Below are 24,556 nucleotides of genomic sequence, written 5' to 3' on the forward strand. Positions count from 1 at the left end.
ACCTTTATTTGCCTTTATGTAACAGTTGGGTTCACACATTTCTGATTATGATCGTTTTCTTTATAGTTTCACACTTTGACCTCAACCTGCTGACAAGCACAGAAAAATCTACACACACACACACACACACACACACACACACACCTTATCAATGATCTACAGTTTATTTCCACCCGCTCAGATATCCTCTGTGGTTGATATGTCTGGCTGCCGTACATTGCGAGCGGCCCACGAACACTCGGCGTTCTCCTTCCAGCTGGAGTCTTGCGTGTCGTAAACTTCCTGTCGATTGGAACAACACCGTCAATAATCAATAACCGGACGTTACGACGGATGAGTCGTCTGGAGTCGCTCTGGGCGTTTTGAGGGCGTTACCTTCTTCCAGATGGGGACGTTGGCTTTCAGCTGACTGATGCAGTGCTGAATCGCCTGCTGGCCATCGTGGCGATGAGGAGATGAGATCGCCATGGCGACACTGGCCTGGCCCACCTCCACCCACCTGAGGAAGGAAGTTGACAGGTGAATCCTTCGCCCGCTCGGCTCCTACTCGTACGACACGTTTCGATGCGGCCTGCAGTCCTGTGGTTGTCCTGAAGTCCTCCAGGACAACCATGGTTAGCATTAGCATTAGCATTAGCATCTCACCCCAGCCGGTGGTGGACACAGATGTGCGTCACGGTTGGCCAGCGCTCTCTGATGTCAGCACACAGCTTGGAGAACTCTGATTGGGCCATGAGCTCGTACGCCTCATACTCCAGACCAATCACCTTCCTGCCGTCCGCCTCGTCCTCGCGGGTCGTACCTGCGAACACAAAGACACGCAGACGCCTGTCGTCCATTTAAGACGGAATGATTCTTTTAAAGGAACTTCAGTCATTCTACCTTTAATCAAAAACACTCGTGGATCTGAATGTGTTTATTTCTGGAACCTGTTTGTTTGAAATCTGTAAAGATTTCTTAACAAATAAAATATGAACCTATAAAAACTGAGACGGCTCCACAGGAAGCGCTGCTGACCGCATCAACCACTTCCTGTACAGACAGCCAATCACGGCTCAGCTTGAAGACGTCTCTTCGGGCCTCTGATTCGCCCATCTGTGGGGACGAGAGAGAGATCAGAAGGTATTAAAATACTGATCAAAGGCTTTTCAGTTATTGATCACTCACACTCACACTCACACACACACACACACACACTGACACACACACACTGACACACACACAGAGTGTACAAAACACACACACACACAGACACACGCACACACACACGCACACACACACGCACACACACACACACGCACGCACGCACACACACACACACACACACAGAGTGTACAAAACACACACACACACACACATACATGTATCTGTTATTTTGTGAGGACCACGTTGTTTGAGTTCTTTGTGAGGGCCACCACTTCTACTGTAGCTAGAATGATGCAAAAAACAGACCTGTCACTGGGTGGGAGTAGAGAGTCAGAATGTCACTTCAAATTGCAGAAAACTCAAAGTAAAAAAAATATTTTTCTTGCATAATTGTGAGGACCGGCCCCTGTTGCTAGGTAGATTTGATGACATAAGCTTTTTTTTTTCTCTGAGCGAGAAAAAAGCAAATAGCAGACACTATATTGCTAGCATTTTGCAGACTCAACTCAGCAATGTACAGTGCTGTTAAACTGAGCATTTGGTGTTAATTTCTTTAGATTAAAATCAGTATTAAATTATTCCTCATCATTACAAAATTATCCTACTATATTACATATATACACAAAGTATATTCTAATATAAATATTTCAGTACATTTATCAAAAATAATAAATTGTTCAATGAAGATTGCATAATTAGTTTAATATAGGTGACATCTGGAATGCAATTTCCGATTATTTTTATTATTGATAAATCTGCACAATATATATTTTTAATTGATTTGGTTTTGTCTATTAAGAGTTGGAAAGTAGTGAAAATGCGCTGTGTAATTTCCCACAGTCCACTGTAATGTCTTCAATGTCTTGTTTTGTCTTGCCAAGACTCCAAAACCAAGAGATTTTTTTCAAAGCAGTAGCTGACTAATCAATTCATTAATTGTAGCAGCTTTGACATTCATGCTTTAAAGTTACTGTCCTAACTGTACTCAAGTGCAGCTTTCAGGCTTTTTCAGTTATGCATATCATTATCAATAGTGCGCATCAATTTCATATCATCAGTACTGATCTACTCTAACACTGAAAATAAATTACATATTACTTTGACACCTAATACCATTGTTTGATATAGCTATTTCAAAAAGCTGAATAGTTATATCCACTCTGGTAAGAACCCATCTTCTCCAGCCTCTTGACTCCATTTATTGTAAATTAATAAAGATTTTCCTATATTTTCAAATCCATGTAAGTATTTAGTGTAATATTGTAAAACTTAATGAAAGATTTAACACGAGATGATAGCAGAATTGCTTTATTTTAATGGAACATTACTGAACCACAACCACAATTCAGCAACTGTGTAGTGTATCAGCTCCAGCTTAGTATGAAAAAAAAACTACTGAAAAGCTGGGCAAACACTTTTGAACAGTATCTCAATACAAATCAAGCAGCTGTTAACTCTGTCAGTCCCAGTTTATCCTGAAAAAAATATTGGAAAGCTGAGTAGAGGACTTCCTTGAACACTTTTAAAGTGTTTAAACAGTATCTTAATACAAATCCAGTTGTGTGTGTGTGTGTGTGTATGTGTGTCAACTGTCAGTTCCAGTTTATCCTGACAAAAACTACTGGAAAGTTGGGTAAAGAACATCCTTAAGATTTTACAGTGTTTTAATACAGATCCAGTTACTATTAACTGACAGATCGTGCTTATTCTGAAAAAAAAAAAATACAAGAAAGCTGGGCAAATGCCCTCCATGAAGTTTTGAAAAAAAAAAAATAAAAAATACTGGGAAGCTTGATAAACGACTGGACACCGAACAGTTTTAAACAGTATCCTCATACAGATCCAGCTGCTTAATAACATGAAAAAAAACTACCGTTCCATTTTTTGGGATGTGATGGAATTGTAGACTTGATTCTTAACATCTCTCCAGTCGCGATGGCAGAGTATCGGTTCTGCATCAAGAGCCTTGAGACAAAGTTCCTTACCAGGAACTCTGTTCAGAGTGCTGTACTGTCCTAGCTGTCGCCATACTGCTGCCTTTTCTTCAGAACCCCAAGGCCTGCGATGGCATTTCTTTTGGGACAGAAATTGTGGATCCATACCTGAAACAGAAATTAGAAACTGTACTGGCATCCTCACTGTTGAAAATCATGCAGTCCTGCATATGGGACTGATGGCTTTGTTTTTCTACTCTGAATTTATGCTCATGGACATTTTGAAGACAAACTATCACAGAACTGCTCAGAAACTACTGAAATATTTTGGTGACAGTATTATCATTATTATTAAAATGGATTATGCCGTTTTTATACCTGCAGTACCTTGGGAAGGACAGGAGATAAACTATGCAGTCGTTCTCTCTGGTTAATACTTGGTTACTGTCTTTCATGTGAGCAGCATTGGAGCAAAATATCCATCAGTTCATGGAGGTTACCTCTTTTCTCAGTCCTTTTCAGCTTGTCTGATGGTCTTGGAGTTGAGGTCTTCTGAGTCAGAATGTGTTGTTCTTCTGCAAGAAAAGAACATATCACCTATGCATTAACTCGAGTTCATCCCACGCAATTATTAATTAATCTTAAATTATGTTCATACCATCTGAATCTTGAACTGGCTCAGTAATCTTCCTTGACTTCTTTCCTTTGGGGAATGCTTCAAGAGAAGACAAACAGCAAGATAACATTATTATTGCAGTGTGAAATTACATAGTCTAAGTTACTATTAACTTAGAGTATTAAAAATATATAACACAGAAGGACACATCAGTGGAAGGAAACAAACATAAGTTGACAGAATTTACCTGTTTTCTCAGTCCTCTGAGTCAGAATGTCTGGTTCTCCTTTAAGAAAAGATCAATAAGCATTAATTGCAATTCATTCTGTCATCTCACTGACACATACACTATTATACCATATCACAGTGTTCCACTGAATCTAATGTTCATACCATCTGAATCTTGAACTGGCTTTGAAATCCTCCTTGACCTCCTTGCTTTGGAGGATGCTTCAAGAGAAGAACACTGCAAGCTAATAGTATCACTGTGGTGTGGAATTATACCTGTTTTGTCAGTCCTATACAGCTTGCGTGATGGTCTTGGAGTTGGGGTCTTTTGAGCCAGAATGTCTGGTTCTTCTGCAAGAGAAGGACAAGAGGCATTAACTTCAGTTCATCCTACTGGCAGGTACACTAATATACCATATCACAAAACCACTGCAATTAAATAAGTTCATACCATCTGAATCTTGAACAGGCTCAGAAATCCTCCTTGTCCTCTTTTCTTTGGAAGATGCTTCAAGAGAAGACAAAAGGCAAAAGAACATTTAAGTTACAAGCAGAGATGGACGGGCCCTCACAGCCTTCACATGTTACCATGGGCGTTTGCTGCTTGGGCCCTAATGATCATTGCAGTGTGAAAATTACACAGTCTAATTTACTTTTAAGGTAATTTAGAGTGTATTAAGAATATATAACATGATTGGACTGGATTGTTACTACCAATGAGTGGGAGGAAAAAAAATAAGCTGACAGAAGAAGAGTTTACCTGTTTTCTCAGTCCTATACAGCTTGCGTGATGGTCTTGGAGTTGGGGTCTTTTCAGTCAGAATGTCTGGTTCTTCTGCAAGAAAAGGAAAAGAGGCATTAAATGCAGTTCATCGTACTGGCTAGATACTACTACTATATACATTCATACAAAATGACGAAAAGGCTACACAACTATTTTGTTATTTTCTATCATTTAGAGACAACAACCATTGAATAAAAAAACAAAAATAAAAAATCTGTACAATAATTAATCAATTGCAACCAAACTAACTTCATACCATCTGAGTCTTGAGCCTCACTTCCACTGACTTGTGACTCCTGCCCAGCCCCAACTTTTGAAGATGAAGGCCATGTTTGGATAAAACACACAGACACATAACATTCTGTCAAAAAACAAACAAAAAAAACACATAATTTAACTGGAATACTTTCATACTCACTCTCTAAGCCTAAATCAATCTCATCAAGAGATTTGCCTTTGTAGACCTCAGTTCCAAGTTCTATGGCCATGAGCAGCTTGCTAATCTTTGCAAGCTGAAGTGTGTTCTCTGTTAGCCGGTAATATTCACGATGAACACGAATATCATGTCCCATGAATTTAGCAAGTTGGTCTAACTCATTTTCTTTCAAGTTCATTATCTGACTCATTGTAGCCACATGTTTCCTCAGGTGGGTTGATGTGAGTGTTTCAGGCATCCTTGCACCACATGCAGCTGCATATTTCCTCAGACAGTCTGAACCTCGAAGATGGGATGCTGAATTCTGTCTAGCAAAGACATACGTATTACTGTCCAAAATGTCATTGTCCTCACTCCTTTGCTTAATGAGAAAATCAAGTGATTTGGTCATCTCTCTGGTTAGAAGCACTGGCACTTTCTTACTCCTCTTCCCTCTGACCACCAACCTGGTAAACTCATGACTCAAATCTTGCTCCAGTTTTGAGAGGCCCTTCATGATATCTTCATTAGGGTCATCTGCGGCTCTGTTCATGTAGGTTGACAGAGTTATTTTTCCTGCCTCACCTTGCCGTCTTCGGTTGAAAAGAATGATTTGTGAAAGAAGGCACTCACTGAGAGTCCTGTATGCTTTAGCATTTGGCCCATCCAAGAGTTCCTGTTTTGCTGCCTCCTCTGTGGCCTTCAGGACTTTATTAAGTTTCATTACGTCCTCTGTGACAGGGAGCATTTCTTTTTTGTTCCACCTGTCCTCTTCTAAGTTCGTCCATGCACGGCGTGACATAAAGAGGTCCCACTCTGCAGATATCAAGCCTAAGAAGCTCCTTACTCTGGCTGCAGCTGCTTCATCTTCAGCTTTTACATGCTGTCCTATCACAATGTCACACACCGCCTTAAGTGAGTGTCCTAACTTTAAAGCAAGAGATGGTGTGTCGTATCTGTACTTAGACTTGGTGAATCCAGATGCTTTTTTTGCTGCCTCTACAGCTAACTGAAAATTAGGTGGCACCAAGACATCTTGTAACAGCTTCACTCTACTATCAATGGACTTGGCAGCAAGTACAAATCTTCCCAACTCCCTCATCTTTTGTCTGACATGACCATCTTTTGATTGATCACTCCCGTGTTTCTCAAGGAGTCTGTCACCAAATTCACAAATGAGTGGATCATTTTTAACCTCCTGAGACACCTTATCAATTATCATTCTATTAACAATGTTTGAGCACCTTTGTGATGCCTGCCCTCTGTACGGAACAAGAGATGAAGCAGAAGCCTGAACTCTATGCCTTTTCTTGGACTGAACTTCTGGCACACCCATTGTTTTGCGACATAGTTTTTCATGTCGCCATAGTTTAGTTTTTATGAAAAATGCAAAACATATGTTGCATGGTAAGTATTCCTCTGGATCTGTATGTTCTGATGGCTGTCTGTATGTTACTATTTCACCTTGTCCCTTTTGCAATACCTCAATGTTATGATAATAATTGCCTTTCCTGCGGAGTCCCTCTAACATCTGACAACGTTTTTTGGAGGTTGGTGGAAGGCATATTGCTAGGGCCACTTCTTTTTCATCACTGTGTTTCCGCTTTAAATGCCGCGCCATTTTACTCTGTGGTTTTTTGCAGTATACACAGTAATGTCTCTTGTCCCGCTTACGTTTTCCTCCCTTGATGCAAAATTTCACAGTGATTTGTGACCTCTCCTCCTCCTCCTCCTCCTCCTCCTCATTGTCGGCGCTGTAATCTGTGTCTTGGTCATCTGCGTCTTTGTCATTGTCATCTGTGCTGCTGATTTTTTCATATAAGTTAGTTAATTCTTGTGCTGTAGTTGTATCAGCTTCTCTGAGTTTTTTGCGGTTTTTCTTGAGAGTCAACTTCATGTTAACATCGTGGCAACTGGAATTGTTTGAAGAATCTGACTCTGATGGCACGTAGTCAATTTCCAGATCATGGCTGGATTCAGATAAAGAACCATGTGTGACACAGTCCATCTGAAAGAAGTAGATCAAAAAAACTGATGAAAAGCCGACTAAACAGCAGCATCATCTACCAAAACATCTAATATCTATTATCCATAAAAGAAATTACACTTTCTCAATGCTAAATCAGTGGGCAAAGATATCCAAATATTATTATGACTAATTTCCGTTAGAACTGGGATTTGTGCTATAGTAAATGTGCTGGCGAAACAAATATGCTACTTAAGTATTTCAGTACTGAGTCAAAAATGATTTTTATCAACTTCCATGTATCAACTTCTCAGAGTCTTTTTGTAAATATCAGGGACTGACTGAAAACCATGTGAATAGATTACTAAAATATCATAACCACTAAATAACAGGCAACTCTTTAGTCACTCTGTACTGTCTCATTTCCCTATAGATGAGAATGGGACACAACCATAAATAATGCTTACATGGTGCTTTGATCACTATAACAACATGCAATGAGCGGTTATAACTATGGTTGGATGATATGTTAAGATATATGGAATGGAATGGAATGTATGTCGTTATTCTCATAAATAAAACAAACAAAAACTTGAAATATCCATATTTTCCTTATTAAACAGAAAAATACAACTACACACCATCTGAATTCAAGTGTCTCTGTTTCTCTGAACTAACACAGAATTGACTGTCTTATTATCTCATCATAAAACACACTCAAGCACCACAAAGCCCAATTGAAGCTTTGAATACTTGCTATTCATCATTGTGGGAACTCCTGAGCCCAAAAACAGGCATTTCAGACTGAGACAAGTTCACTAGTCAGACAGCAGCATTCACTTGCCACTGGCAAAGGACAAGTGCTCATGTTGCATCCTGGACAAACTGACTCAGAGCAAATTTTGTGAATAAATACTAAATGAAAGACTACATGGATAGATGTGTGCAGTAAATACAGTGAATATTTTTATCCAATGCCAGCAGATTATTTTGCTATGCTAGCCCACAACACAATGAGAAACGAGTCATAATGAATACATACCTCCTTCTCCTCTTCTTCCTCCGTCTTTTGTCCTTTCATCATCTGTCAAGTAAAATGGTAAAAAAAATATGCAAATTTTACAGACCATCAACCAATCACATACAACTATAGCACAGGTACATTCAGTGTCCACTTTATCGGGTCTTTAAGAAGCTTACAAAGTTTTGGTGACTGTGTCAAACATGTAAATTCAATGACATTGAAGCCACAACAAGCCAAAGGTGGTGTTGCACTGGACTAAATTATACTAAACAGGATTTGCCTTACTATTATAAAGCTTGGGTGCAGCACCCAATCCATTTTTAAAAAATGATGCTGAAATCAAAGTAGAATACATGGAGGGGCATTTATACATAGCACTAAGGATTGAAACAGGATTTTCTTCATTACAATCAGTAATAACAGGGAAGAATAAGACAAATAAGTAGCTTGTGATCCTACGATTATGTAGATTAAGGTGGTAGTAATTACATGTAGCTAGATATAAATATAACAAGTGAGAAACATATCACTTAAGTTTGGGTCAGGTGAGATAAGGTGGCTGCTGATTTGTATTCAGATATATCAGCGTGGTTTCTCTTGAAAACGCACACTTTAAATCACATGCTATGTACCCATTAGTTCGCAGTAACATGAAAAAGGAAAAACCCTGTCAGATATGGCTTACATTTAGTTGCTATAAGTCCATTCAACTTCCCAGGAAAACAGCAGAGACTCAGACAAAACACTGTCCTTTAACTCTGGCCTTGTTAACTACATTGGCATTATGGTGTTACAGCTGTACAGCCGCTGGACTCACACTGTTACACACACCAATATTAAACGCTTCAGAAAATATTAACAACCAAGAATAAAGCTAAGATATGCATCCTTACAGAAACACTTGATGCTGAGGTTTATTCACATACTGAAATCTCTGTGGACTGACGATAAATTTGTCTTTTTTCAAAGCATCCAAATATTGATGTCAGACACATTTAAACCTTCAAAACTTCTTTAACTGCCTCACACATCAGAAATACTTTTAATTCTGTTAAATAGCATCACTTCAACAATAAATGAGACTTCTCTGTGATGTTGAGTTTCATTCACCTTATTTTGTTTTGTTCTTAAAAAAAGTCATTTAAAATTGCTGTCTGAGACTGACACACGTTACTGAATTTCACTCCCTTACAAACTACGTTAGCCTGCACTCCGTCCATTACGTTAAAGTTAGCTAACATTAGCTTAAAAGTTTCACTCGAGCTGGAAAATGCAACGGACAGATAGAAAACACTTCGAGTTTGACAGAATATGAAATAGGTCTTACCTTGATTAGCTGTAAGTTTTTGTCGTGGTCTCTTTGGTTTTTCTCCGTTATTTCCTCTTCATATCGCTTTGCACAGTGTTCGTGATGCTGTCTAAGCCTCTGTAGCCTCTCTACCTGTCGTTGTCGGAGCATGTTTCTGGTGACGCATTCACTTCCACAAGGAGAATCAGAACTTTGACACTTCATGTTGTAGGGAAGTTTTACAAAACTTGTAAATGCTATTCGTGAAATTCAAAACTCTTCAGTAACCCAGAAAGAATTTCTGTTTAACTCTTGGTCATGAAATACTTACCCAACATTAGAAACTTGAACAGTCCGCCGTTTTAGCATAAACAAGGTCAGTAAGGAGTAAAACTGCAAATTCCATATCCGTTAAATGCAGCATTGGCTGCAAGTGTAAAGTGCTTGATTGCTGTCACCCCTCCCCCACACTGAGTGTTGCCTGAACTGACCTGTCTGTGAACTTGTGAAGAGCGGCACAGGACTCAGCAATATGGCATGAACTCAGTTTGAGCAATTTACCCTTACAACTCTACACTGTTTTAAGTGTTAAACACAGTAATGAATCAATAATTATAACAAAAATATACTACATTGCATTTGATGCATATACATTTGTATCTCACTTAAGATTAATTTCTAATTAAGGATTTTAATTTAACCACTGTGGTTTTATTACTTGTACTGATAAATGTGATTCATGCTTTATTTTCAACATTCAAGCCTTTAGTCAGGCCTTGTGTCCAAGTTGAGAAGTGGAGAATATTGTTTGGTCCTCTGCTGCCTTCAGCTCAGCCTTAATTAATGGCCCATCAAGGGGAGGGGCACTCCACCCCCTCTGTACCTGTACTGCTGCTGCTGCCTGTTAACTTACTCTTCCTTCAGAGGATAATACTTCTGCTGCTGCTTCAGCTCAACTTCACCCCTAGAATACATATACATGAACTTTCATGTATATTAAATTAGTGGCATATTGGTATTATTAGAGTATCTGAAATATTAATAAAATCTCTGACAACAAATCCTTTTTGTTAATTTACTGGTTTTTATCCCCATGACATATGCTTCTTTAACATGTTAACAGAACATACAGGCCCAAACTGTTCTAGCTCAGAATTCCACACTGCAATAACAGCATTACATTGACAGGTTGGTGACAATCCTGTATAAATGCTTAAAAGTCTGTGTAAACTTTGTCCTGACAGCTTCCATCTGCCATCAATTCCTGAACAATTGATCAAATTAGTTTCAAGTGTACATACACTCTTGTGATGGACATACCAAGATAAACCTTTGAATCTGTAGCTCCTACTCCACTTAACAGGTGCTGTGGAGCATGCTGAAAGAGGTAGATTTACTGAGTTGTCTAGATAAATTTGCTGAGTAAAACTTGGTATAGCTTTCATGTCATGAATTTGGAGGGTCCTGAATATACAATGTAAAGGAATGCATAAGTAAACATAGTTCTTGGAACCTGCAACTGAACTAGTGGAAAAGAAAAAGAAAGTTTGAAGTTTTGAAGCTCTATACACCTTTCACTCTACAGATGTGGCCATGATGGAAAACAGCACAGGATAACTGCACCAGTATTACAGTCAGATACATGCAAAAATGGATTATAGAAGGCAGGGAGGTCATGAACACAGATCAAAAAGCAGGCTAGAAAAGGCTGGGGAGTCTGTGGGAAGGATGTCAGTGAGCAGAAGACTGATTGTGATGGGCTAGGGAGGAAAAAATAGGGTCTGGAATTACTAGAGATTAAGATGGCATAGTGACTGGAATGACCATGAGAAAAGGAGTAAGAAGCAGATAAATTACTCAGGAATGTTAATGAATGATTATGAAATGCACTCCAGTGAAGTAGCCTTGAAATCAATGCCACCTTTGTGAAAAATCTGCTTCCTGTTTCCTAATACTGAGAGACAAGTTTTATTTAACTTTGTTTACTTTATCTATGTACAGTTAAAAGTGGTGTTGAAATTCAGTACATTTTACAGATGTGTGTACTGTGAGCACAGTAATACATTAATGATTGTAATCCACTGATAAATGATAAAATCACACTGCATTGTTCTACATCATTTAAGTTTATTTTGATGCTTATACATTTGTATGTCACTTAAGTTTCATTTTTAATGAAGGACTTTAACTTTAACTATTGCGAACTATTTATATTGATAAATGTGATCCATGCTTGTTTTCAACATTCTAGCCTTTAATCAGGCACTCCATGCCCCCTGCACCTGTACTGCTGCTGCTGCTTGTTAACTTGGTCTTCCTTTGCCTTTCAGAGAATCCTTCTGCTGCTGCTTCAGATCAGCTTTATCCCTCGAATACATTGACATATAGATTCATGTATGTCAAGTTGTTAATGACTAACATCTTACTGTTGTACTAACCTGGCAAGACAGAATCAGGTCATATGAACATTTATTAGTATCTGTCCCCATCAAATATGCTTCCATGATCCAAACACAGAATGGCCCAAGTTGTCCTGGCTCGGTATAATACAATACAGTAACAGCAGTTTCATATGGTGACAACCCCTAAATAAATTCTAAAAAGTGTGTGTAAAAGTGCACATCCATCATTCAATTCTAAAGGTTTTTATCTGCACTGTTCACATACACACCCAAGTCTATAAACATAGAGCCCAGGTTGAAATAGCAAAGTAAATGATAAAATGTCACTTAAGCCAGCAGTAAAATAATTAATTCCCTGTCTGACTCAGTTTGAAGAAGAAGTAGTTCAATTAAATTTCATCATCAAATGAATACTGGTACATGTCCTAGCATTAGCTGGCCTGGCCTCCTAGTTTGTGTATGTTTGTGTTGTTTATATACACCTTTCGCTACACAGCTGTTACCATGATGGATAATTGCTGCAGTGACATTACTGGTGATGCATGCAATCAGACGCATACAAAAATGGGCTATGGAAGGCAGGGAGATCTCAAACAGGAAAGAGGTCATGCACACAGACAGGTCAATCAAAAAGGGAACTAGAGAATGTTTTGGAATCTCTAGGGAGCAGATTAGTTGGCACAAACTGATTAGGCGATGGGTTATGGTGGGAAAATCTCCATAGCTGGTAGGCAGGTGAGAAATAGGGTCTGAAATAACAAGAGAGATTAGTAAAGCATGATAACTGGAATGAGCATGACACATGAAGTAAGAAGAAGATAAATTTGATGAAACAATGACACTGAACAACAATTGGACACTATCACATCCAAATGATATTTTGCAAATATTCAAAGTAATACTAATAATATAGACTGTATGGAAGGCCTCTTTGAGAAAGCTGTCAGCAGGTTGTTTTATCAGGTGACATTTGTAGTTTTCCTTAACTTACAAGTTTGCTCAACTTGGTTATAGACATAATAATGACACATTCATTTTATTTGTTAAATATTACATATTATATAAGTTTTTATTTAAATTAAAACCCCTTTATAATAAAATACAATCTAATACAATAACCTTGAAATAAATACCATCTTTCCGAAAGGTTATTGTGTCCTGATACTGTGTGAGACAAGTTTGATTTAGCATTGTAGTATTTGTGTGGCTACTCTGATGGAGGGGAGAAAGTTATTTTATAACATAAGTTTAGTTCCCTGGCAGATAAAGACTGCCTGACAGCTAGGTTAACAAGTGAAAATATTCTCAAAAAAGTGTACACTCAGACCAACATTGATTTTTTGTTTCTAGATGAGCCTTTTTTTAGTGTGTCCTTACTACATTTTAGTTGCTGAGCCCATTCACAGCAGTACATAGATTAGCTTCTAAACTGGTACACCGCCTCTCCAAACTGGGGACAGGCAGACTACCATCTACTGCAGGTAATACACTAACTACATATAGTACCTCATACAACCCCAATTCAAACAAACCCACTTCAAAAAACCTGGACTGTATAAATATGGTTAAAAAGAGCATATGAATGGTAAAAATGCATAAAAAGAGTCATAGTTTATGGTCAAAAATACCTTGGAAAGAATCAACTGTTTAAAAAGAGCGCTAATCTGTACAGTTCATAGGTCAAAGTTAAGAGTTCATGCAAATGAGCATAGTTGATGTGATGAACATGAGCAAGCATGTGTTGTCTGCTTAACAGCCTAACCTGCTAACAGCATAATGTGTCAATCTTTGTTTCTCTTTATTTTAATTGGAATGTTCTGAAGCCTACAGCCAATTGAAAACCATTCTCAGGTAGAGGGGGTGGGGCTTAGTGTGAGATGTAAGGTCCCCTGTTGTGGAGAAAGGCAGAAGCGAATTATCATCATCGAGTGAGCCTTGGATATTGTACGACAGCAATTAAGTCTATAACTCTGTGGCTGACAACTAGTTATCCTCTGGTTTTGGGCTATTGTGATCTACAGGAGGTAAATATCAGTTGTTATAGATAGATAGATATTTTATTTATCTCCAAAGAGAAATTTGCAATTTGTTGTAATGTTTTCTGTGCAGTAACTATATGTTATGGTGTAAAAAACTAGCTCTGTTGCTAATCGCGAGTAGCTGTTAGTGGTTATTGGCTAAGACAAGCTATCACTAGTTCGCCATGAAATAGTGGACTTAGCTGATTTAATGTGATTCAGGAGACGGACATTTGTGACTGTATGAGAGGAGCGGGCATACTCCTGTGGACCACTGTGGAGAACTGTTTCCCTCCTGCTGGTGTGCTGTTGTTGACAGTCGCTATTCCCTGGATTTGTGAGTAATGACAAACTTGCACATTCCTTTTGTTTTCATTGCTTGTGGAAACAAGTAAAGCGGCTATTACAGTTTTTGGGCCACGACTCAGGCCTGCAACAGTTGTCTCACTTTTGGTTTAGGTTGTGGAGTGAGAGTGTGTATGAGTGAGTAGGCCCACATTATATTTTGAGTGATTACAAGTTTAAAGGTGTTATGTTCTTGTGATATTATAGGTAAAAGTTAGCTTTAAGAGACTTGAAAGCAATAAGAAGAGTGACAATTGACTGTTTTGTGTTTACTTCTTTTGGGTATTATTTTTATTCCCATTTACGTTCATGAGTGATGTGAAGCATTATTGTTTTGCGAATTTGGACTGAAAGAACTAACTAAATTTGGTCTTATTGCATTTAAAGTATACTTGCTGTGTCATATTTCTTCATAGTACTTCATATTTCGTTGGTAAAAGAAACACTAATAGAAGGCGTATACATTTACTATACTTCCTAAATCATATCGGAGGCACCGCCAGTTATTTGTCAATTTAAAAAAAGAACATTAAGGTTGTAAGATTGCTGGTAATAGCACCACTAGATTTTAAACAGAACCCAGGCCCCGCCCAGAGTACTACTACACCTAGCAGAATCATCTAATATTATATAGCTACATGGGACGGCCATGGGAAGGCCTTTTACGTAAAAATAAAGAGCTCACTTTAAAAACTCTAATAACCCACTGTTATCATTTCCTGGCCTGGAACTGTAATTCATGTATGTCAGCCTAATCAGGAAAATGTACCTAAAAACATCTGAAAATAGTGAGGACTGCTGTTAAAATTACCTGCAAGAGTCCAAAGTGACATCCATTTAACAGTCCAAAATCATTTAAGTTATTAAATGAAAACAAGCACATCCTCACACTTCTGAAGCTGAATACATATATATATATATATACATATATATATACATATATATATATATGTAGTAGTAGTAGTAGTAGTATTTGTAGTACTTGCAGTAGCAATGGAGAAAGCATCAAGACTTCCAATAGTGGTACTATTAAATTTGTTTTTTTAATTTTATTTTTTTATTTCTTCTTTATCATTCTAATTTCATATTTCAGTGCACTTTATAATAAAATAAAATAGTTAGATTTGTCAAAATGCTTTATTTGCTGTTTTTCTTATTTAAATGTATTGCCTGCCTAAGGTTTTCATTTTGTTCCTGTGTAGCCCCACAGTCATGTTCTCACATGACCCAAAATGGCCAATCACAAAATTCCCCATCCTTAGCCAATCAGAAAATTAGATTGGTTCTTCAACCCCTAAATCAAAATTTGACTGCACTAAACGAGTGTGTCCACTAGGGGAGCCCAAGAGCACTGGCGAACACACACTTTTCTGAGTTTACTGAGTCAATGAGGACTTTTTCTGAAACTTACACAGATCATTCATTATGACCAAAGGGGTTCATCCAAGCATTTTCTTTGTGTGGACCAGCCAAAATGTCCTCACAAGGAAAAATGTCCTCACAATAAAGGTTGTTTGCCAAGGGTTGGTCCACACAAGCATAGAAAGACAAACACACGCACGCACGCACACAGACACACAGACACACACGCACGCACGCACACAGACACACAGACACACACACACACAGACACACAAAGACAGACGCACACACACACACACAAAGACAGACACACACACGCACACACACACACACACACACACTGACACACACACACACACAAAGACAGACACACACACACACACAGACACACACACACACACACAGACACACACACACACAAAGACACACACACACACACACAGACACACAGAGACACACACACACACACACAGTGTAAATAAAGGAAAACGTGGGTGTTGAGAGTTCAGATGTTTTTGGGTCTGAATGTTTCACATCAATAACTCACCGTCTGTTTATCCTCCACTGAGCGGCGGCACCACGGCAACCTCGTCTCCGTCTCCCAGAGTCACCACCTCGTCGCCAATGGCAACGTACTGCTGACGCACTGCCAAGACCACCTGATCCTGCAGGACGCAGAGTCTACGATGAAGAAAGTAAGAAAAATGGATGGCGGCAAATCCAAGATGGCGGCATGTCTAGTGTCCCTCCCAATGTCTCTCTGAATTAATTCGCTTTTAATGGACTTTTAACTTGTTCTTAGTGGCACCCTGTTTTTACTGAAACCACTTCACATTTTTTAGTGGAACCATGGACTTTTAATGAGTCTAATGACTTTTAAAAGTATATCATCAGTGCTACCTCCTCTGAGTCCTTCTGGAGCTGAGCTAACTAGCTTGCAGCTTGAGCTTGACACAGCTGGATCTAGCTGGCTTGGGCCTGCTACATCTCTGTGGAACTTGGGCTGGGAGGCCTGCTACGGCTAGTTAATTTTCCTTGATCCACCAACATCACCCAGGAGCTGCGGAGCCGAGCCTACCAGCTTGGGCCTGCATCCACCTGGAGCCTGGACCAACCGGCTTAGGCCTCCTGCATCCACCTGAGTCTCCTGCATCCACCCTGGGCCGAGCCAACTAGCTTGGGCCTGCTGTATCCCCCCGAAGCCTGAGCTGGCTGGCTTGGGCAAGCTGCATCTGCCTGGATCCTGGGCCTGGGGCCTGCCACTGCTAAAACACCTACAGCTAAGCCAACTAGCTTGGGCCTATAACATCCCCCTGGAGCTGAGGGGGCAACCCTGGCTATCCTGGGCCTGCCCTGTTGCACCTGCTAGCCAGAACTAGCTGGCTTGGGCCTGCTAGGAGCCAGAGCAAACAAGCTAACTAGCTTGGGCCTGTAACATCTCTCTGGGACCAAGATAAAACCAGTCGGGGCCTGCTGCATCCACCTGGACCCCGGGTTGGTAAGACCTCCTTGAACCTAGCTAACTAGCTCAGGCTCACTACACCCCCCTGGAATACCTGTAAGATTTGTAAACTTTGTTTTTGTTTTTTTTTCTCTGCTGCTGGGCAGAAAGTAGATGAAAATGGCATTTCTCTTTACCTTAATATGTTTGTTGGCTGCTTGCAACATGGGCCCAAACAAAATTCATTGGATAAGAACAAATAACAATGTTTTGTGTTTTAGGGATATTCATAGTGGCACTGATTCCAGTACTGTTTTTGATCAGTCACAGTTACTTAGAACGGGCCTTGAACCCCTGGGTAGATGTCTACTGGGTATTACCTAAACTTCAAAGTGTTTTTTCTTTACACAATCTCACTGTTTCGCTTGGTCAAAAGAACTGCCCGGCCTCGACATACAAATATATTGATTCAAAACGGATTGTGAAACAAAGACTGCTGATTGTCCTACTACTACTTATATCTGGAAATGTACAACCAAACCCTGGACCTGAACTGCAATACACCCAGACCCCAGCAGATTCTAAATCTATGTCTGGTCTCAAAGTTATTCATCTTAATGTGCGGAGTTTACTCCCTAAAATGGACATGGTTAAAATCTGGGTTAAATCAACAGATGCAGACATTATGATAATCTCTGAAACATGGCTGACAAAGTCTATTTCAAATGATGATGTTGACATAGATGGATATAAGATTTATCGTACTGACAGACCAAAAAAAGGTGGTGGGGTAGCCATCTATGTTAGATCAAGATTTGATGCCTCAATCGTCTGAGTCAATTAGAAAAACAAATGGAGTTTCTGGCCTTAAATGTGGAAATAGCCGAATCACTCTCTTTAACTGTTGTTGGCTGTTATAGACCTCCATCTGCAACAAAGGAAGCATTAGCATCCCTACAACAACTTCTGTCCAAGTTAAACTACAAGGAGCTTTTAATGGCAGGAGATCTGAACTGGGATTGGTTGAACACAGCCTCTGAAGAATTTAAATCCTTTTGTGACTCTGTAAACCTCAGCCAGCTGATCAATCCACCAACTAGGCCAAATATTAAATGTCCTGAAAAATCAACCTTGATTGATTTAATTCTAACAAATGCTCCACATAAATTTTCATCCCTGGGTGTGTTCTGCAATGACTTGAGTGATCACTGCATAGTTGTAGCTTGCAGAGACACGAAAATCCCCAAATGTAAACCACGTACTATTTTTAAGAGAAACATGAAGAAGTTTAATGTACAGGCATATCATCAGGATTTGTCTTTGGTCAACTGGGAACATATAGACTTGTTGCCAGATGTTGAGCTAGCTTGGACATTTTTTAAAGATAATTTGGATAGAATTGTAAATAAACATGCTCCCAAAAGAAAACTCAGGGTGAAGGGGCGAGAAAACCCCTGGTTTTCCCCAGATGTGTCTGATATCATTCATCAACGAAATGAGGCATGGGCCCAAGCTAGGAAAAGTGATTCTGCCCTTGATTGGGCTATTTTTAGACAACTACGAAATAAATGCACTTCTCTCATTAAAAAAGCAAAATCAGAATACTATTTATCTGTTACAGCTGATAATCTTAATAACCCACAGACATTTTGGAAGGTGATAAAGTCTTTACCTGTAAACAAAAGCCCCCAGGCTCTCCCTTCATTTATTTTAAAGGACTCATCCCCAGTGTACGATAAAACTGAGATTTAAATTCTTTTAATAAGCATTTTGTGTCATCTGGGTCTATCTTTGAATCCACAAGAACTGTTCCGGTGCCTAACAATATAAGCTCAGAAACACTTCCTGGGAAACCTTTTACATTTGCACCTTTTACCATGCAGCAAGTTCACAAGGCCCTTAAAACTTTGAACCATAGTAAACCTCCCGGGCCAGATTTTATGGAGCCTTACTTTTAAAAATGACTGCAGATTTTATTGCACAGCCCATCACAACACTTTTTAACTTATCCATTGAAAGCAAAGAGCTACCTTCAGTTTGGAAGTCAGCCTTTGTTATTCCTCTTTTAAAAGGAGGACCCAGCAGTTTTAACCAATTACAGGCCAATTTCTAATTTGTGTCACTGGTGTGTGAGCAACTCAAAGATTTTTTATACACAAACAACCTTCTCTCAAGGCTGCAATCAGGTCTTAGGAAGAAGCACAGTACTATCACTGCTGCCACAAAAGTAATCAACGACATACTTGTTGCCCTTGATAAAAAACAGTACTGTGCAGCTCTCTTCATTGACCTGTCGAAGGCGTTCGACACTGTGGATCATGCGGTTCTTAGGGAAAAGCTTTCCGGTTTTGGTCTCTCAGACCATGTAGTTTCCTGGTTCACAAATTATTTAAGTGGCAGGACCCAGTGCATTAAATATGATGGCCTGTGCTCTGAATTTGTTAGTGTCCACAAGGGGGTGCCACAAGGTTCTGTTTTAGGCCCCCTCTTATTTATTATGTACATTAATGATGTGGGACGAAATGTGTCTGATGCTAATATGCATTTTTATGCCGATGACACCATAATTTACTGCTATGGATCATCCCCTACCAGGGCTGTTGAATCACTGCAGAAGGCTTTTAATGAGATCCAGTACAAATTTCTACAGCTAAAACTAGTACTCAATGCTGGTAAGACTAAACAAATGTTGTTCTCAAAGCCAAGAAAAGGGCTGATAAACATCCCCACAGTATTTACCCTTGAGGGAAATGAAATTGAGGTGGTACATCTGTATAAATATCTTGGTATTTTGCTTGATGACACCCTTACATTCAAAGCTCACATTGAAAATCTTGTTAAGAAATTTAAACTGAAACTGGGCTTCTTATCTAGAAATAAATTCTGTTTTTCTTTTAATGTCAAGAAGCGCCTTGTGTCTGCAACTCTTGTACCCATTTTAGATGATGGAGATCTGTTGTACATGAATGCTTCAGCTCAATGTCTGAATAAGATTGATTCTGTTTATCATGCTGCCCTGAGGTTCATTACTAACTGTAGGGCTCTAACCCATCACTGTGAACTATACTCCAGAGTACAATGGCCCTCACTCGCTACCAGGAGGTTGATTCACTGGTACACCTTCATATACAAAGCAATACTTGGACTACTGCCGCCCTACATCTGCAGCCTCATCACACTAAGGAGCATTAACTCTTATGATCTGCGCTGCAATGACCAACTGCTGCTCTCTGTACTGCCTTATCGCACAGAGCAGGGAAAAAAGGCCTTTGTTTTATCTGCTCCTACCTCATGGAATAAGCTGCAAAAGGACATGAAACTAACAGAACTGATTCCATTGAGCGATTTTAATTCCAAAATGAGAACACTTGAGACTGACTCCTTGATTTGTACTTGTTTTAATTGAATTGTTTTTATAATCAAATTGAAATTTTTAACTTTGTGACTTGTGCTGCCACTTGGCCAGGACGCCCTTGGAAAAGAGGTTTTTAATCTCAATGGGCCAATTTTCCTGGTAAAATAAAGGTTTAATAAAAAAAAAATTATAATAAAAAAACAAAGAAAAACCAGTGAGTGAGAAGGCGTGTTCTCACTGCTGTGTGTTACTGTGTGTGCTACAGGTGTGTGCTACAGGTGTGTGCTACAGGTGTATGCTACAGGTGTGTGCTACAGGTGTGTGCTACAGGTGTGTGCTACAGGTGTGTGCTACAGGTGTGTGCTACAGGTGTGTCAGGGTGTTACCTGAGTTCATTTGACAAATTAAACTTGAAGGCGTCTCTGTCAGTTATTCTCTGCATTATTAAACAATAAGTCGCGATGAGTCACAGTACCTCGGGTGTCGCTGTACCAACAGTCTCCAAAGGTCCCGGCTGCTGATTGGTGTCGGCACGGCAACAATCTGCTCCTCCTTGACTCCAGTCAGCTCCACACTCTTAGCAAAGTACAGCACAAGCACCTGAAGAAGATGAACACAAACACCCAAAAAACATCAACAGCTGAAGAAGATTAGAAACACCCGAAGAACAAAAACACCTGAAGAACAGAAACACCTGAAGTACAAAAACACCTGAAGAACAGAAACACCTGAAGTACAAAAACACCTGAAGAACACAAAGAGCTGAAGATTAGAAACACCTGAAGAACAAAAACACCTGAAGAAGATCAGACACACCTGAAGAAGAACAGAAACACCTGAAGAAGAAGAACAAACACCTGAAGAAGATCAGACACACCTGAAGAAGAACAAACACCTGAAGAAGATCAGACACACCTGAAGAAGAACACAAACACCTGAAGAACACAAACACCTGAAGTACAGAAACACCTGAAGAAGAACACAAAGAGCTGAAGAAGGACAGAAACACCTGAAGAAGAACAGAAACACCTGAAGAAGAAGAACAGAAACACCTGAAGAAGACCAGAAACACCTGAAGAAGAACAGAAACACCTGAAGAAGACCAGAAACACCTGAAGAGTCTTGGTACTACTGGATCTAAGTGCTGCCTTTGATACAGTAGATCACCACATTTTATTAAACAGACTGAGAAACCTGGTCGGCCTCTCTGGTACTGTTTTTAGCTGGTTCAGCTCCTATCTCACAGATCGATATTTCCGGGTAAGTTTGGATACATGTTCCTCCAGAACACATAAAACAAGTTGTGGGGTGCCCCAAGGGTCAATTTTAGGTCCAATTCTTTTTAATCTATATATGCTTCCCCTCGGGGACGTCATCAGGAGACACGGCATCAGCTTCCACAGTTATGCAGATGATACACAGCTGTACATTGCCGTGTCTCCTGAAGACACAGGGCCAGTTGATGCTCTTTTTAGCTGTATATTAGATATAAATTCATGGATGGCAGAGAAATTCCTACAGCTCAACCGGGACAAAACAGAGGTCTTAGTCATTGGTCCTGAAGGCAAGAGAGAGAAACTTTTACCAAAACTACAAGATTTCAAACCAACTCAATGTGTAAAGAACCTGGGCGTCATTTTTGACTCTGAGCCGAATTTTATTCCACATATTAAAAATGTAACAAAAATAGTTTTTTATCATCTTAAGAATATCGCCAGAGTCCGCCCATTTCTCTCTCAAGCTAACACAGAGGTGCTGATGCCTCTATCTCCTGTCGTTTAGACTACTGTGATGCCCTGCTCTCTGGCCCCCCCAAAAAGACCATTTCTAACCTGCAGCTATTACAGAACTCAGCCGCAGGCGTGCTGACGAAGACCAGAGGGGGGGCTCACATTACACCGATTTTAAAATCGCTGCATTGGCTCTCCGTGTGTTTCAGGATCGATTTTAAGGTTCTGTTATTAGTTTTTAAATGTCTTAATGGTCTTGGGCCCACTTACTTATCTGACATGCTTTTATCATATCAACCCTCGCGGGTCCTGAGGTCCTCCGGCACTGGACTTTAATTATTCCTAGAGTTCATACAAAAACCCACGGGGGGGCTGCATTCAGCCATTACGGCCCTCGACTGTGGAACAGCCTGCCGGAGAGCATCAGGACTGCAGAGACTGTTGATGTTTTTAAAAGGAGGCTCAAGACTCACCTTTTTGGTTTGGCTTTTAACTGATCTCTTTTAAACTTTGAATTCTTCTATTATGCTATTTTTACTGCTTATATTTCTTATGACTTGTTCTTAGTTATGCACTTTATCAGTATTACATCTTAAAATCTTATTACTTTTATTTATTACTATTTATTAGTTATTTGTCTATTTTTCCTCTACATTTTTAACTTTCTTAAAGCTTCTAATTTTTGTGCATTATACCTGCTTTTATCTTTAATTTATTTGGTTATTTATCTATCTATTTATTTTTTCTTTAGTCTTTTAACTCCTAGCTTCAGTGTTTCCTCATGTGGGGCCTCCACACTGGGGTGTATGCCCGGTCTGCCCACGGGGGCCGTTGCTTGGAGGCCGCCTGGGCCCGAGGGACCTGGGTAGCTCTGCATTAAGTGCGGAGTCTGCCCCTGTCCATCGGCGTCCGGGTGGTCTCTGTGGCGGCGCTCCCCGTGGCCGCAGGCTGTGGCGCTTCCCGGTGTGGATGGCTCCCATAGGTGTTTCCTCACATGGTTCCTCAGTGCCCTGCCATGTCTCAGCACTGTGTGTATGTGTGTGTATATGTGTGTGTGTGTTTTGTGAGTGTTTGTGTGAGCGCATGTGTGTATATCTGGAAGTGGGATATTGTCTGTCACATGATGCTTTTATTCTCTCTGTTGTTGTATTCTTTTATCTTGTGAAGCACTTTGTGTTGCATTTTAAATGGATGAAAAGTGCGATATAAATAAAGTTTGATTTGATTTGATTTGAAGAAGAAGAACAGAAACACCTGAAGAAGACCAGAAACACTTAAAGAACAGAAACACCTGAAGAAGACCAGAAACACTTAGACAACAGGAACACCTGAAGAAGAATGACAAACACCTGAAGAAGAATGGCAAACAGGGCTCAGACGCTGCACCAAACACCAAATAATGTATGAAGAAGTTAAAAACCCCAGAAAACAGAATCGTAACACCTGAATAAAACACCTGCAGCTGCCAGCGAGAGCGGCGACACAGCAGGGGCTAACCAGGCTCAGGCTAGTTAATTAGTTAATTAGAAACATGTCAATTTACTAAAGTCTCCGAAGTCTCTAAAGTCTCGAGTCTGTGTGATGGAGTCAGATGTCGGAGAAAGATTCACTGAATTAAAGCTAACGGAGCTGTAATAAATACTCGTTACTACTAAACGACACACTCAGTCTGTGTGTTGATGTGTTATAAGTTCAGCTTTGTGTCCTTTCAGTCATGAAAAGGTGTTTCTAATATTTTGTCCTCCTTGTGTCAGAAACTACAGTCAGTGTGTGTGTGTCAGTCAGGTGCTCCTCGTGCCTCTCACCACCGCTCAGCGATGACGTAGGTATCAGCTTCAGCGAATCTCCATTTGAAAGTCCTCAAATCTAAACATTTCCTACTTTGACAACATAATTTCTTTCTACAACGATAAAAAAATAATAATTACATCAAAGCATAACATGATTTTAATTCGGCGTTCCTATTTGTGACGAACAGATGCGTTAACATACTTTAAAACGTGTATTTGCTTTTGTTGGGAGACGTGTCGGGTGTCGTGTTTCGATGAGCGAAGCGGCGTTAAATTAAGAAAACACCGTTACAAAGTGACGCTGCCACACCTTTGTCACACAGGTGTATTTATATCCGGGAAACTCACCTGCGCAGTCATGAAGAAGTTTGACTACTCCGGACATCTGAAGAAACCTTTTCCCACAGCGGCTGTTCGCCGTCCGGCTGCTACTTCCTGCTCCGCTGTGATTGGCTCCTGCGTCTTCTTCGTTGAAATGTAACGGCAGCTGCTGCTTTACTGCCACCTTCTGGGCTCTTCCGGTCCTCTACCGAGCCACCAGAGTCCAGTTCTGTGTGTTCCTGTATCCCGTAACCACTGACCTTTGTCTCAAGGAAAAATACTATGATTTGTCCTTCCAGGACCTCTTCAGACTATTTCTAAATGTCTTTAACAGTGAACAGGGACTGGTCCCTGAGCCCCCGGTTCCTCTGCTCTGAATCTGCTACTGCTG

General features: G+C 40.0%; 2 protein-coding genes across 8 annotated transcripts; both read right to left on the bottom strand.

Moving 5' to 3' along the window:
- Positions 1–24,304, bottom strand: LOC121622690 (molybdopterin synthase catalytic subunit). 3 transcript variants are annotated; one of them, XM_041959596.1, is made up of 6 exons: positions 20,800–20,924; positions 16,076–16,193; positions 978–1,095; positions 646–802; positions 376–499; positions 1–282 (listed from the first exon to the last, which is right to left on the bottom strand). In XM_041959596.1, the coding sequence occupies exons 3-6, from the start codon at positions 1,093–1,095 to the stop codon at positions 178–180; spliced, it is 504 nt and encodes a 167-aa protein (XP_041815530.1). In that variant the 5' UTR covers positions 16,076–16,193; positions 20,800–20,924; the 3' UTR covers positions 1–177. The 3 variants fall into 3 exon arrangements, 2 of the variants coding, with proteins under 2 accessions (XP_041815530.1, XP_041815531.1); XM_041959597.1 differs by lacking the exon at positions 20,800–20,924 and having other exon boundaries at positions 16,076–16,210; XR_006007793.1 differs by lacking the exons at positions 1–282; positions 376–499 and adding an exon at positions 24,193–24,304 and having other exon boundaries at positions 783–802; positions 16,076–16,209.
- LOC121622685 (uncharacterized protein DDB_G0283697-like) lies at positions 2,439–15,601 on the bottom strand. Of its 5 annotated transcripts, none has more exons than XM_041959590.1 (11): positions 15,578–15,601; positions 9,441–9,554; positions 8,132–8,173; positions 4,965–7,131; positions 4,685–4,759; positions 4,376–4,432; positions 4,201–4,275; positions 3,944–3,982; positions 3,739–3,795; positions 3,581–3,655; positions 2,439–3,248 (listed from the first exon to the last, which is right to left on the bottom strand). In XM_041959590.1, exons 1-11 carry the CDS (start codon positions 15,584–15,586, stop codon positions 3,016–3,018), a joined length of 2,943 nt encoding a protein of 980 aa, XP_041815524.1. In that variant the 5' UTR covers positions 15,587–15,601; the 3' UTR covers positions 2,439–3,015. The 5 variants fall into 5 exon arrangements, with proteins under 5 accessions (XP_041815524.1, XP_041815527.1, XP_041815525.1 ...); XM_041959593.1 differs by lacking the exon at positions 15,578–15,601 and having other exon boundaries at positions 4,965–5,018; positions 6,798–7,131; positions 9,441–10,054; XM_041959591.1 differs by lacking the exon at positions 15,578–15,601 and having other exon boundaries at positions 4,965–5,018; positions 5,127–7,131; positions 9,441–10,052.
- Positions 24,305–24,556: the final 252 nt, after the last annotated feature.

Source organism: Chelmon rostratus, chromosome 19 (assembly GCF_017976325.1).
Source record: "Chelmon rostratus isolate fCheRos1 chromosome 19, fCheRos1.pri, whole genome shotgun sequence".
Lineage (NCBI taxonomy): Eukaryota > Metazoa > Chordata > Actinopteri > Chaetodontiformes > Chaetodontidae > Chelmon > Chelmon rostratus.

Coding starts and splice junctions, on each gene's coding strand:
- LOC121622685 (XM_041959589.1), bottom strand. CDS start 9,626: ATGAAGTGTCAAAGTTCTGATTCTCCTTGTGGAAGTGAATGCGTCACC. Junction 4,433..4,684: donor GTATAGGACTGAGAAAACAG/GTAAACTCTTCT, acceptor CTTCTCTTGAAG/CATCTTCCAAAGAAAAGAGG. Junction 4,276..4,375: donor GCCTGTTCAAGATTCAGATG/GTATGAACTTAT, acceptor CTTCTCTTGCAG/AAGAACCAGACATTCTGGCT.
- LOC121622690 (XM_041959596.1), bottom strand. CDS start 1,095: ATGGGCGAATCAGAGGCCCGAAGAGACGTCTTCAAGCTGAGCCGTGAT. Junction 803..977: donor AGCCGTCTCAGTTTTTATAG/GTTCATATTTTA, acceptor TTGTGTTCGCAG/GTACGACCCGCGAGGACGAG. Junction 283..375: donor ACGTCCCCATCTGGAAGAAG/GTAACGCCCTCA, acceptor TCCAATCGACAG/GAAGTTTACGACACGCAAGA.